This window comes from Barbatula barbatula, assembly GCF_947034865.1.
Source record: "Barbatula barbatula genome assembly, chromosome: 16".
NCBI classification, from domain to species: Eukaryota; Metazoa; Chordata; class Actinopteri; order Cypriniformes; family Nemacheilidae; genus Barbatula; species Barbatula barbatula.
In genome coordinates, this window is record NC_136779.1 from 9,155,099 (window position 1) to 9,168,429 (window position 13,331).

Here is a 13,331-nt window from a genome sequence, read left to right on the forward strand (position 1 = left end):
CAAATTCCCCTAAGAAAGCCATCCCAACGTGTGGAGTTTTGTTCTCATGTCCATGACATACTGAATAATTTTTTTGCTGGCAGATGGTACGTCCTCCCAAGTTTCCCTTAGGACGTCCCGCACCCCGCGAGGTTGGTGTCCGTAGAGAAGCTTGAAGGGGCAAAACCCAGCGGAGGCTAATGGAACCCCGAACACGGCAAATAACAGGGGCTCCAGCCATCTTTGCCATCTATGCTTTTCCCCTTGGAATTGTATCGCCAATGACACTAAGGGATAGTTTACCACATCCCTGTGCACACACCGTACTTTAACCATGCAAGTTACCACGCGAGCACAAAGTGTTTTATCCTTTTTAAAGTCTTCTAAGTCTGACATTTTTTAATTGCAGGAATGCAGTCCATATCCAATGCCACGGACGGAATCAGGATTTGATGAATTGAGGTTTGGTTACCTCCTTAATCCACCAATGGCCTGAAATGTACTACCCCTTTATACTCACAGGTATTTGGTACAGGCCAGCTTGATCGAGGGAAGTCCGAGATCCGGATCGTTGTGCACAGCAGGGCAAGAGATTGGTGAGGAGAGGGTAGAGGGACGGGAGAGCTGGTGGTCGGTACGCTGTACGTGTTTGAGCCTCTGGGCGGCGCCTTCGTGACAGACCGCGGCGGGTGATGGCGAGATGTAATTTCAGCACCAGTGTATTGTGTTATAAGGTTCAAAGGAGTGAAGGAAGGAGACAGAGTCACCGTGGCTGGAGATTTATTCAAATAAAAGATCACAAACAAATTGTGCGCCATTGCGCTTTCACTCAACATTAACTCAGAATAGATTTCGTATTCACTTTCGCTGCTCACTGTCTCTGCGCTGCAGTAGTGCGGAGTTCTCAATCGCTCTTTCTCTGGGGTTTGTCTACTCCAGTTGTTTTTTACCGTCTCCTCACCAATCACTGGAACGAGACACAGGTGTTCATAATGGGCATTTGACCTACTTATGTCCTGTCCATTTCCTGCCTATGTCTCCCACTGCAGACTGCGTGGAACCATGACCCCCTCGCCACAATAATTTATAACGAATAAAGAAAAACACACCACCTGTTATATACTAAAAAGCTAAATGAAAAAATAATTATCCATTTAATGGTCATTCTGTGGTAAGTTCTGAATGTGCAAATACTTCAGGGATTGTTTTACCAAAAGAAAAGTGTTGTGTCACTGATCCTTTAAGATTCACATTTAAGATTTTAGGCATAATATATGCAAATAGTGAGGAGCCCTGAGTTTCAGCTGCACACTCGTGTCAAAGCAGCTGGTGGAAAGATCTACTGTTCTCTCAATGAGATTCTCATGGAGGATTTTCAAAAAACCATTGACCTGTTTGCCTGTAAAGTGAGGGTTACTATGCACTTTTGATCAGGGCCAGGAACTCCTCTCGAGTCTTTGGTTCCTCCCTGAACAAACCCAGCATGGCACTGGTCACAGTACGGCTGTTCATCTTCTGCACTCCACGCATGACCATGCACATGTGACTGTAACAAGAGTTAATTCAGAAATGCATAAAGCGTTAAAGTTATACTAAACTGTTTAATATTGCAAATACTTACGCTGCCTCAATGACAACAGCCACGCCTACAGGCTGCAGGGCTTCAGAGATTGCCATTGCAATTTGCTTTGTAAGGCGCTCTTGAACTGAATTGAAACATTAAATACCGTATATTGTAATAATATTAGCAACTGGATCTATCTACCTTTATTTCAAGTTATGCCCCAGACATTTAATACAAGTTACTTACCTTGAAGTCTGCGACTGAAGATCTCAACGATTCTAGAGAAAGCACAGCATTATCAATAAGAGTACGACAATATAAACAGATTATTTAGAATAATAGAATTAGACCAGCATGAATCATTAATGAAAATCCTATTCTATTTCATATCTATTAACATATGAAAAAAAAATCAGTGCATGTTACAGATCAGTGCATAAATTTGGTCTAAATTGAACTGTTAAATAGATCGTGTTGCCAGCCTGTCTTGCAACGTTTGTTTATACATAACATAAAATAAGCGTTTGTCTTTTAAGAAGTTTGTTCACATTTCATGAAGTGCATGGAGTTGGCTCCTACGGAATTCGGTTTAACGTCTTCAAAACTTGTCACGTGATTTCGGTTTAACGTCTTCAAAACGTCCAGCAGAACTTCCCTTAAAATGGCTGACTCCCTGGTCAGTGCCCTGACTACTGAACAAGGGAGCTGATTGAGACACGGAACTACTATCATTGTTTCTGTGTCAAATGATCACAGAGGTACTGGGATTTAAGCAGAGCGTTGTCAACTCGCACGCATGAGACACGCGTTTACAAGCTCTCACTCTGCCCAAATTAATCTCACACCAAATAACAAACACACATAAAGTCAATACAGCCTGACAACAAACACGCAAATGCGGAAGTGGTTATAGCTTGCTGTTGTTTCCAAAGTGCACAACCTAGCAGTCCAAATGTCCAAATTGTGGCTTTAAGCATTTGCATTTAAAGTAGAACTTTAAAAAATAACCACTTTTGTTTAGTATTTGTTGTAAAGAAAATCTTACTATAGTTACTACAGGTTAACCATAAAATGTGTAATAATTTTTAACCAAAGTCCTTAATAATGCATACCTAAATAAACTAGTTTTTTCATAACTGTTAGTGAATGATGTATTACTTTTAGTCTTCATTCAGAATCGTAAAATAATCTTAATCTCTATTTGAAACAAAAGAATTGTGATTCTCAATTTAAACAGAATCATGTAGCTCATGAATGTTTATCTAGTTTTGGCTTTGGTAATGTCTGCATCTAAATTGCTGGTTATTACAACTCTAAATTCACATCTTGCAGTGAACTGTTGTGTATGATATACATTCTTTTATGGGAGGTTTGCATGGCAATGGTTCCCAAAACCTCATCGCCAGAAGTCAGACATTTTTTTCAGATGGGACAGGACACAGTGCCAGGCTTTGGATCTTAGCCTCAAGTGAATGGGCTATGATTACAGAAGAACTCAGCCACTTGTATGTTCTCTTTTTCTGTCTCACTCTGATGTGAGAACAAGCGCCTTTACTGCCTATCTAAGACTGGAAAGCTTCATTGTATGTGTGGGTGTGTTTCATACTCACCTTGCAAGCTTACTGAGACCAACAACTTTTTTACTCGGCAGATATCCAATGTGAACCTAAGAATTAGACGTAAAATAATTTATTCAGTGTAGGTCTACTGATACTCATTGGAATGAACTCATCAACCTCACAGCATTGAACATTCTCTCTGGTCTAGGCAAATCCTGTTAAGCAGCTTTGTATTCGCTACTATTGTGACATCACCCAAAAAGGCAAATGATAACTTTTGACGACTAAAAGCAATTCACAGAATAATACCGTGAAGACAGACATACCTTGCCAAAAAATGGTACTAGGTGATGTTCACAAAGAGAAAACATGTCAATATCTTTCACGATAACCATCTCCTCATGGTCCTCATCAAAGATTGCATCATTAAGGATATCTGTGAAAAACATATCATTATTGCATAACACTTGCTTTTGTTTTAATCTGTAGGCCTCCGTTTTCATAATATGTATCACGATAATTACATGCTCATGATACCAGAAACATTGTAAGAAACAATAGACATTAAAACCTCTTTCATAACTAAGTTTAGCTCAGAATGGAGTAAATTGCTGTGGAATTTAACAGTGATTAGTTTCAGCAAAGTTTTATTCAGCTTTGAAATTACCATATTGTTCTGAATATAAGACTGTTTTTAAATGTCATCATATATTTAAGGTCTAAGCTTTTAAATGTCAATAATACAGCCACCAAATATGTATAAAACGAGATTGATCAGGAGTAAATTGAAGTCACCATTAAAATGCTATCAGTCACAGAAAAGCTTCTAGTCTGTTTTTTTCTCACTTGCAAGTAGCTACTACAATGGTTTTCACATTGAGATTAGTTTAGATAATATTAAATTGTACAAAAGTTATTTATGGTCTATGCTTTAACGTTTTTTTTAAGTGATTGTTGGAACCTTTCACCAGTATCATACTTAAGTTACAATATGCACTAAAGTATGCAGGCGCTAAAGCTCCCCCTTGTGTCTCCTACAGTAATGAACTTGTGAAATAAATTGCGATGATCTGAAACCCCCGCGATGAGGTCAAACAATCGCGATGAGACGATTATTTAATAATCGTGACAGTCCTACTTACCATAGATGGTTTCGTGATACCCTTTGGTCAGGAACTGCATGGCTTTGGCAGCACGCAGCGGAGTTTTGAGGAGACCCTGTCGGTCAGTGTTTTCTCCCAGACCTCGCAGTATGGTTGTGTACGCCGCTTCTATAGCCGGTAACCGCGATTCAACCTCCGCCTCTTTCCGGGACGTCTCGTTTTTGTGCTGGACAGCACCTTTCTTCGATTCGACCGACAGTTCGCTGAAGCCATTACGGCAAAGATACTCTGTGACAATTTTGCCATTGCACACGCTGTTCAATTCTGTCGCTTTTTGGTATTCCATTGAATCTACTTTAATAGTAATTTAACAGAGAATAAAACAACTAAAGTCTTCAATACAACCAGAAGTATTTTCTCGTAGATATTTCAGCGTTGTTTTGTATTTATTGTAGAATTTGCCTTGTTGCGTCGGGATGCCGTTGAGTCTACACCGTATGTCCGCCTCCATGTGGCATTTATAGGTGTCAGCGCCGCCGCTCCCACCACGCGCATCACGCGCTGTGCGTAGGGCTCCAAGTGTTGAGGGGCACCAAAATTAGCCTAATGAAAAAAAAAATTAAAATCTAATATTATTTCATTAGGCTATATAAAAATATTAGGCAGGCACATTTTACCCATGTATATGTAAAAAAAAAAACGGCCGAACAATCCCATATCACCACCACCCGCCCATGTACCGTCCGCGCCAGCGCCGGTTGATCGCGTGTGCACCTGACGCAGTTTGACAGACGGTGGCCTAGGCAACTTATTTGGAAATAGCCCTGAAAAGACAGCAGGAGTCAAGATCAGAGAAAAGAAAGAAGAAGAAACTGCGAGATGATGCCCGTGCATAATGGAATTATCCAATTGAACACGTCGGTGACCACGGCAAAATATCCATGCTCTCTGCTAGGTGGGCGGATCGATCCTGAAGTATGGGTTGTATCGAAAAGGATCCATCCTGATATAAAAAATTCTGATGCTAATGTGTTTTTACTATTGATTTTACTTATTTACTTATGTTTGTATTATGAAGAAAAAATATTTCCCAAACACTTAAATTTTGCACATGTCGCTCCTCCTCGCCCTGACCTTTTGTAGGGCAAGCACGCAGACGCTGCTGCAGCCAGCGAAAAGAAGACAAGCATCGTGTGGAGTTTTTTCACCTCTGTGAATAAAAACACTGCGAACTGCGATGAATGGTCTTTGGGGGCAAAAAGCCAAAGATTGAGAATTAAAGTACTTTATTATTGAAGCATTTTTTACACTGTTTCTCTAACAATTGTGTGCACTTTCTTTATAAATTCACTTTAAAAAAGTGTAATGAAGGGGACATTTGTTCATTTGTGCTATTATAGTGTCTAAACATAACACTGAACAAAAACAGAAAAGCAGTTTTTAAATCTTTTATCTTCAGTAATAATTTTGTGCACTTTGTATTTTTTAAGCCAGAGAAGTAGTAGGGCCTACTGAGGAGAAAAATTGTTTTGTTATATATCGTTTTTCTGCTCTGTTATTGTTACTATATTCCAGTAATAACTTGGAGCACATTTCATGTTTACAAATTCTATTACAGTAATAAATTAATATTTTTCTTCGATTTAAACTCTGTCCCGTGTTTAAACATCTACATGATTAATTAGCCTACAGGCACATAAAAATATTTTAGTGGTCATGAAAATGTGTTCAGATTTAGCATATTAATGATGCATTATAAACCATGAAATCTATAGGAAAGAAAAATTTAAATTCAAGTGAATGGTTCTAAAAGTAAAAAGCAGTGGCGGATTGGCCATCGGACAATTCTAGCAAAAATCAGAGGGGCCGGGACCATTCTTTAAAATGTGGGCCGGCTGGCTACACTGGTTAAGCTTTTATTGCATGGCTGAAATATCAGTAGGTCAGGTGGAATTTAGGGTTAACAGGGTAAACAGACTGAGACTGCTGTAGGCTACTTGCGATGTAGTAGCTCTGTACACATCAAAAACCTAAAATAAAAGCCATAGTACTGTGGACATTTGTAATAAACTTTACATTGAAAAAATATGTCATAATATTAAAATAAAACATTGAACACGTTCATATACTGTTTTGGTTAGAGTATGTAATTAAACCTTGTGTGGAACATAGGCTTTTTTACAAGCATAAATTCAATAGTTAGGTGACTTATAGTCTCTCTTATCTGAATTGTGTTCATCTATTGAAAACTAGAATGTTGCTGGATCCAGTGCAGCTCAACTGTTGCAGCAGAGTCAAGTGTCATAGAGGTAGGAAGACAGTAGAGAGACACCCTGACACAGTTGCTGCCACTTTCTAATGTCACACATACTTTTTCACAACACACACAAATGCACATGCAGCACACATTAGCAACACTTCACAAATTATTATAATAAAATACTCTCAAAGATTTAAAAAGGTAAAAATCTGTTAATACACACAAACAAACACATGCACAAACATACCTATTACTGCTGCTAGTATTTGTAGTTTTCACTATATATTCTTTTCCCTTTTGTGCTATTGTTATCACTTGTTTTTAATTCCTGTGCATTCCAATTCTGAGAGCAGTCAGTGAGAAAACATTTTGCATGTTTATCTACTGGACGTTGCTGGTATCAGTACAGCCAGAGAACACTGGTCTTCAAGTACCAGTGCTGTGAGGATGGATGCTACAGTAGGCCTCGGACAGACAGAAAGGAGTGTGGTAGAGGTAGGAAAAAACAGTGACACACAAATATAATTCGGGTTTATAATTAACTTTACAGTAGAGGGGAACACATTTGACAGCAATCCTAATGATGTCTACATGTACAAACATTCTAAATTAACTGGACATTAGGTCATAATTATTAATTCGGTGGACACCATGACAGTCAGGCAAGAGTAAAAGACAAGTATAATCACAGACCGCCATATAGATGTATTACAGAGGCGTTTCCTCCGAGGAGGCGAGGGAGGCAGTGCCTCCCCTTCCCCTCGAAAATAATCGAATGAGAATATTATTAACAGTTCATAAATAAAATTGGACAACGGATATAACGTATTTAGCTAAATATGAGATAAATCAGCGTGTATAACAGTGTGAAACAGCGACCCCGCACGAAAGAATTCCAAAGGGAGGCAGCGTTTCTCTTGCCTCCTCTAAGCTCATTGACTTTACACATAACCGCTAAAGCGTGCTGTGAGTTTGAGTGGGGGTAATTGAAAAGAATGGAGAAAAGTCACGTGAGAGGAGGCAATGCCTCCAACGGGCTATGATTGGATTAACTCATCAGCGAGATCCCGCCTTCCTGCTCGTCTTCGTCATACATTTTAAACTGCGGGTGCTAAATTTGATTGAACGTTAATTAAATTGTTTTATTAGTTGTATTAATCGGAGTTTAGGATTCGTGTCGGAGATGGCGGAGGCAGAGGAGTTATCGATTGTTGACAGAATATTACGTCGTTCAGATTTGTTCAAAAACTTTTGCTTGTGATCAGGCTTGCTCAGGATAGCAGCAAGGCTAAAGTAAGTCACATCTATTTGATTTGATCTCTTAAATGCTTAGAGTATTTCTGGGACTGCTAATAATTAAATTGATGGTATTGGTAATGATGTTATTCTTATATAGGAAATCCCAAATGTTCCAGAAAAAGATGAAGGTGGTGTTGATGTACCTTTTCCCAAAGCAGGGAAAATAAAAAAATCAGAAGTACATACTGTAATGAACTTGTAGTAATTAAAAGGAATTTTTCACACATAAACACTGAAATGACTCTGGTTTTCTGACAATCGCACTTGTTAATAGTGCAGAGATGAAAAAAATTACATGGGTAGAAATCTGCCTCCTCATTTTTTAAGTCCACCGCACACCACTGATGTATTAAAATTGCAGAGTTAAGATGTATGAGAAAATGGAGAATCAGACAATAAGTACAGTGTCAACAGAGAGAAACAAGGAAAATCCAACAAACAGAGAGTGACAAAGATCAACATACTGTAAAGAATGACTCTAACAGCAGACAAATGGGATAAACAGACAGCACACAGACTTTACAACATCATCCTAAGCTTAGTTTTCTTTTTATTGTATGTGTAAATTTATTATAAACGTATGCCCTTCGAAAAGTACTAAGCATTGTTTGCCAGTACAGTCTATTTGTTACATGCTACTGCTTACATTATTACACCATCTGTACACAAATGTAAGTAGTGATTGCGCATGTCGGCTGCCAGGGTGTGGTAATGTGGGCTGGTGGGGCTACAGTGCCAGGGCTGAATTTTTGTTCCGGCCCCCCCTGGTGAAAAGTATTGGTACGTATCGATACTTCCGATACTTAGGTTGTATTAAGAAGGATCCATCCTGACATAAAAATTCAGATGCTAATGTGTTTTAACTACTGATTTTACTTATTTACTTTTGTTTGTATTATGAAGAAAAAATATTTCCCGAACACTTAGTTTTGCACATGTTATTTACACTGTTTCTCAAACAATTGTGTTCACTTTCTTTATGAATTCACTTAAAAAAAGTGTAATGAAAGGGACAGGTGTTAATTTTTACTATTATAGTGTCTAAACATAACACTGAACAAAAACAGAAAAGCAATTTTAAATCTTTGATCTTCAGTAATAATTTTGTGCACTTTGTTTTTTTAAGCTAGAGAAGTAGTACTGAGGAGAGAAATTGTTTTGTTATATATCGTTTTTCTGCTCTGTTATTGTTAATATTTTCCAGTAATAACTTCCAGCAAATTTCATGTTTATAAATTCTATAACCGAAATAAATAAATATATATATTTGATTTAAACTCTGTCCCGTGTTTAAACATCTACATGATTAATTAGGCTACAGGCACATTAAGATTACAAATCACAAAATATTTTAGTGTTCATGAAAATGTGTTCAGATTTAGCATATTAATGATGCATTCATCTGATAACCAAGAAATTTAATCCACAGGAAAGAAAAATGTAAGGTATTGCTTCTAAAAGTAAAAAGCAGTGGCGGATTGGCCATCGGGCAATTCTAGCAAATGTAGAGGGGCCGGGACCATTCTTTAAAATGTGGGCCGGCTGGCTACACTGGTTAAGCTTTTACTGCATGACTGAAATATCAGTAGGTCAAGTGGAATTTAGGGTTAACAGGGTTTACTAAACAGAGCGACATTGCTGTAGGCTACTTGCGATATAGTAGCTCTGTAGACGTCAAAAACCTAGAATAAAAGCCATAGTACTGTGGACATTTGTAATAAACTTTACTTTGAATAAATATGTCATATTAACATATAACATTGAACACATGGAACATACCCTCTTTTTTTACAATCACATAAATGCAATAGTTAGATGAGGTATAAACCATTGGCTAACATATATTCTCTCTTATCCGAATTGTGTTCATTTATTCAAAACTAGAATGTTACTGGACCCAGTGTAAACAGCTCAGCTGTTGCAGCAGAGTCAAGATGTCATGAATTAGGACAGAACCTGAGTGCAGGCAGATGAAGGGTTAAATATAAAACCTTTATTAAAAAAAACCCACGATGGGGAAAACATGAACAAAAACAAGGCAAAACAAAACCTCCCACAAGGGGGAAAAAACAAAGTTCTGTTCATAATAAAGCAAACAATACAAGCACAGGCGCAAGGGTAATCCAAACACGAGGGATGGTATACAGTGCAGACTACGGAGAGTACACACAAACAATGAACCGACAAGGGACAGAGAGAAACTGGGACTAGATAAAGGGAAACACTAACAAGGACTGATTACATAGGGAGAGTGGCAGCAGGGAAAGCTAACAGGAGGATTGCACGGAGCAGGTGAAGGGAATGAAACACTAAGGGGAAGATAGACCTGGGACGGTGACAGGCAGGTGACAAGACTAAACACTAATACGGAACTAACGGAGAAACAAGGCTGCGGGGGCTAAAGGACGCGACACCGGAGAGAGAGCATGGTGTGACAAAAACCAAAACAATGCCCCTTTCTCCACATAAAACACATGGGTCTGACATGATCCTGCCACGAGACTCGAAAACCAAGACAAGGAGAGGCAGGATCATGACACAAGTGTCATAGAGGTAGGAAGACAGCAGACAGACACACCATCACACAGTTGCTGCCAGTTTCTAATGTCACACATACTTTTTCACAACACACAGGCCTCGGAAAGAGAGAAAGGAGTGTGGTAGAGGTAGGAAAAAACAGTGACACACAAACGTACTTTGAGTTTATAATTAACTCTACAATAGAGGGGAACACATTCAACAACAATCCTAATGATGTCTACATGTACAGACATTTTAACTTAAGAGTAAAAAACAAGTTTAATCACAGACAGCCATATAGATGTATTAAAACTGCAGAGTTAGAGAGTTAAAATATATGAGAAAGTGGAGAATTAGACAATATGTGACCCTGGATCACAAAACCAGTCTTAAGTAGCACGGGAACATTTTTAGTAAAAGCCCAAAATACATTGTATGGGTCAAAATGATCTACTTTTCTTTTATGCCAGAAATTATTAGGATATTAAGTAAAGATCTTTTGTAAATTTCCTTCCAAAAATATATCAAAACTTTTTTGTGTGAATTTTTTAAACAGACATTACCCTATAACAATCCATGCATCAATAGAAACCTTAGTTATTCAGCTTTCAGATTATGTAAAAATCTAAATTTCAAAGAATTGACCCATAAAACAGGTTTTGTTGTCCAGGGTCACATATGTACCGTGTCAACAGAAAGAAACAAGGAGAATCCAACCGACAGAGAGTGCCAAAGATCAACTTACTGTAAAGAATGACTGTAACAGCAGACAAATGGCATAAACAGACAGCACACAGACTTTACAACATCATCCTCAGATTCGTTTTCTTTTTACTGTATGTGTGCATTTATTATAAACGTATGCCCTTCGAAAAGTACTAAGCATTGTTTGCCAGTCACACAAAATTAATGTACGAAATATCTTACATTATTTCACCATCTGTACACAAATGTGAGTGGTGATTGGGTGTGTCGGTGGGTTGGGCTGTCAAGGTGGTGGTAATGTGGGCTGGTGTGGCTACAGTGCCAGGGCTGATTTTTTCGCCCCTGGTAAAAACTATAAATGCATGGAATAGTTGAAACATTTAAAAGGCTTCCTATTATTTGCTATAACTATTTCTATTGCTTGCTTGCATTATACCCACATAAAAACTGCTACATGAAATTCAGTCAAGACCTTTTAAGTCAAGAAAAAAAAACTATAAATTTGAAGACAATTTATCTTTTATTGGAAGATTTGCTTGGCTCTGTTCTAAATTCTGTGTCCTTCTTATGAGCTCCATGAAAAGACAGGTAAGCAGCAACAGCATCTGGGGTGAAAGCATCTGCAGCTCAACCTTCCCCAAACAAAACCATTCCAGGCAATCCTCTCTGGCTCTTCCTACCAAATTGAAGAGCCAGCCGAGGAACCAAATGTGCGGTTTAGAGTACGACTGTATATGAAACTAGAATGAATACACTTCTTATGTTACTGCCTTCCCAAGAAAATCGCTTGATCTTCAACTGTAATCGATGGATGAAAACATCTGCCGAATTAATAAATGTGAAAGTAAGTTACTGTAAGTGTTGACTGATTTTGTGAAAGCATGAGAAGTGTAGCAATATTAATAAAAAATATTTTAAACAGGCCTGATATAGCTGAAACTGTAAATATTAATTTCAAGCCACAAATCAAAGAGCTGCATTCATAGCTTTTTGAGCCTCAAGGATGGCCTGAGCATCCGAGCGGTAGCATGTGCGTAAGCAGCTGAGGACCATCGTCCCATGGCCTTCTAAGTGGAAAGAGGTGTGGAAGAAGCTGCTGCTGTTGCGGCACCGATGCACAGCGAATGTGCAGTATAACGATCTGGCGGAAGCCCACAATATTGGCAAAGCAGATGAAGACGGGAGGCGAACCAGAGCCTGGACACATGCTTTCTTTCCTCTGTGGCAAATAATGGGTCTTTTTGACCAGTGTGTGGACGTCTTTTCTAATAGGCCAACATGGAAGACAGAGGACAAAAAACAGTGTTAGATTCAGTGATTAACAAAACATTTCCTCCCTGGTTTCTATCTGTTTTTGAATGCTTAAAAATAAGGTGAAATGATGAGCATAAATTGATAAATCTTAAATTGTTAGGTCATGTGATGGATTTAAAGAAACTGTCAGTGTGGCCTAACAATGAAAGCCAATCTCTTTTTGAAGAAGCTGACACCCAAGCATTTCTCATGGCTTCTCTTATGCGATTACATTTTTCGATGGGCAGTGAGGCTTGCATGAGATTGAAATCTAATGTGATACCAAGAAACTGAATAACTTAGGGGACCTAAAGTTTTTCGACGGAGAGAGGAATGCTGTCGAAAACACATCGAACGTGCATTTTAGTGCCGAGATACAGTGATCTGGCTTTGCGTGTGGATAATCTAAAAAATCATCTAAAAAGTGAAGCACGAACTGCAATTTACAGTTGGCAACACAATGCTTCTAACAGTGAATTCAAAATTTTTGGACTGCTGCCTCAGCCAAAGGTAAGCCCAACCGAAATAAACAATTTATTTCTCCATTCAACACCAAATAAATTCCTTTGTGATGAATGTAAAGGCATACTTTTAAAGGCGTTTGAGATGGCAGCCTTTGCAAGCAGCGCACCTCTCCCTGCTTGCTTAATGAATGTATTTGCATGGACGAGGGAGGCATAAAACAGAGAAAAAGAAGCTGAAGAAATAATTACTAACTAACATTTAAAGTAATGTGAATTATTTTTACTTAACGCATGACAGTATTGCAATCGTAAATTTGTTCTATATTTTAAATGCTATTTCACGTGTTTTCAAGAAAGATAAAGGCTTGCTAGTGTTTAATGTTCATTTACCTTCTACATTAAGATTTTATATTCTTGAGTTTTGTGGTTTCCATCATTCAGTAGAGTAGTGCTTGTTGTTATGTCTTTTAAGATTACTTGATGTGGGTTTCATCATTCATTCAGCAAAAACCTTGCTGATGTCACGGAGATCAGTCTCAGATTGCTTTCATAAATCAGTACATTCATGTTACTAAAAAAGGAGAC

General features: G+C 38.3%; 1 protein-coding gene across 2 annotated transcripts; it reads right to left on the reverse strand.

The window, feature by feature from the left end:
• Window positions 1-743: 743 nt before the first annotated feature.
• LOC306905799 (GTP cyclohydrolase 1-like) lies at window positions 744-4,697 on the reverse strand. 2 transcript variants are annotated; one of them, XM_079476712.1, is made up of 7 exons: window positions 4,245-4,697; window positions 3,429-3,538; window positions 3,154-3,209; window positions 1,790-1,821; window positions 1,601-1,685; window positions 1,371-1,525; window positions 744-946 (listed from the first exon to the last, which is right to left on the reverse strand). In XM_079476712.1, the coding sequence occupies exons 1-6, from the start codon at window positions 4,549-4,551 to the stop codon at window positions 1,396-1,398; spliced, it is 720 nt and encodes a 239-aa protein (XP_079332838.1). In that variant the 5' UTR covers window positions 4,552-4,697; the 3' UTR covers window positions 744-946; window positions 1,371-1,395. The 2 variants fall into 2 exon arrangements, with proteins under 2 accessions (XP_079332838.1, XP_079332837.1); XM_079476711.1 differs by having other exon boundaries at window positions 744-1,525.
• Window positions 4,698-13,331: the final 8,634 nt, after the last annotated feature.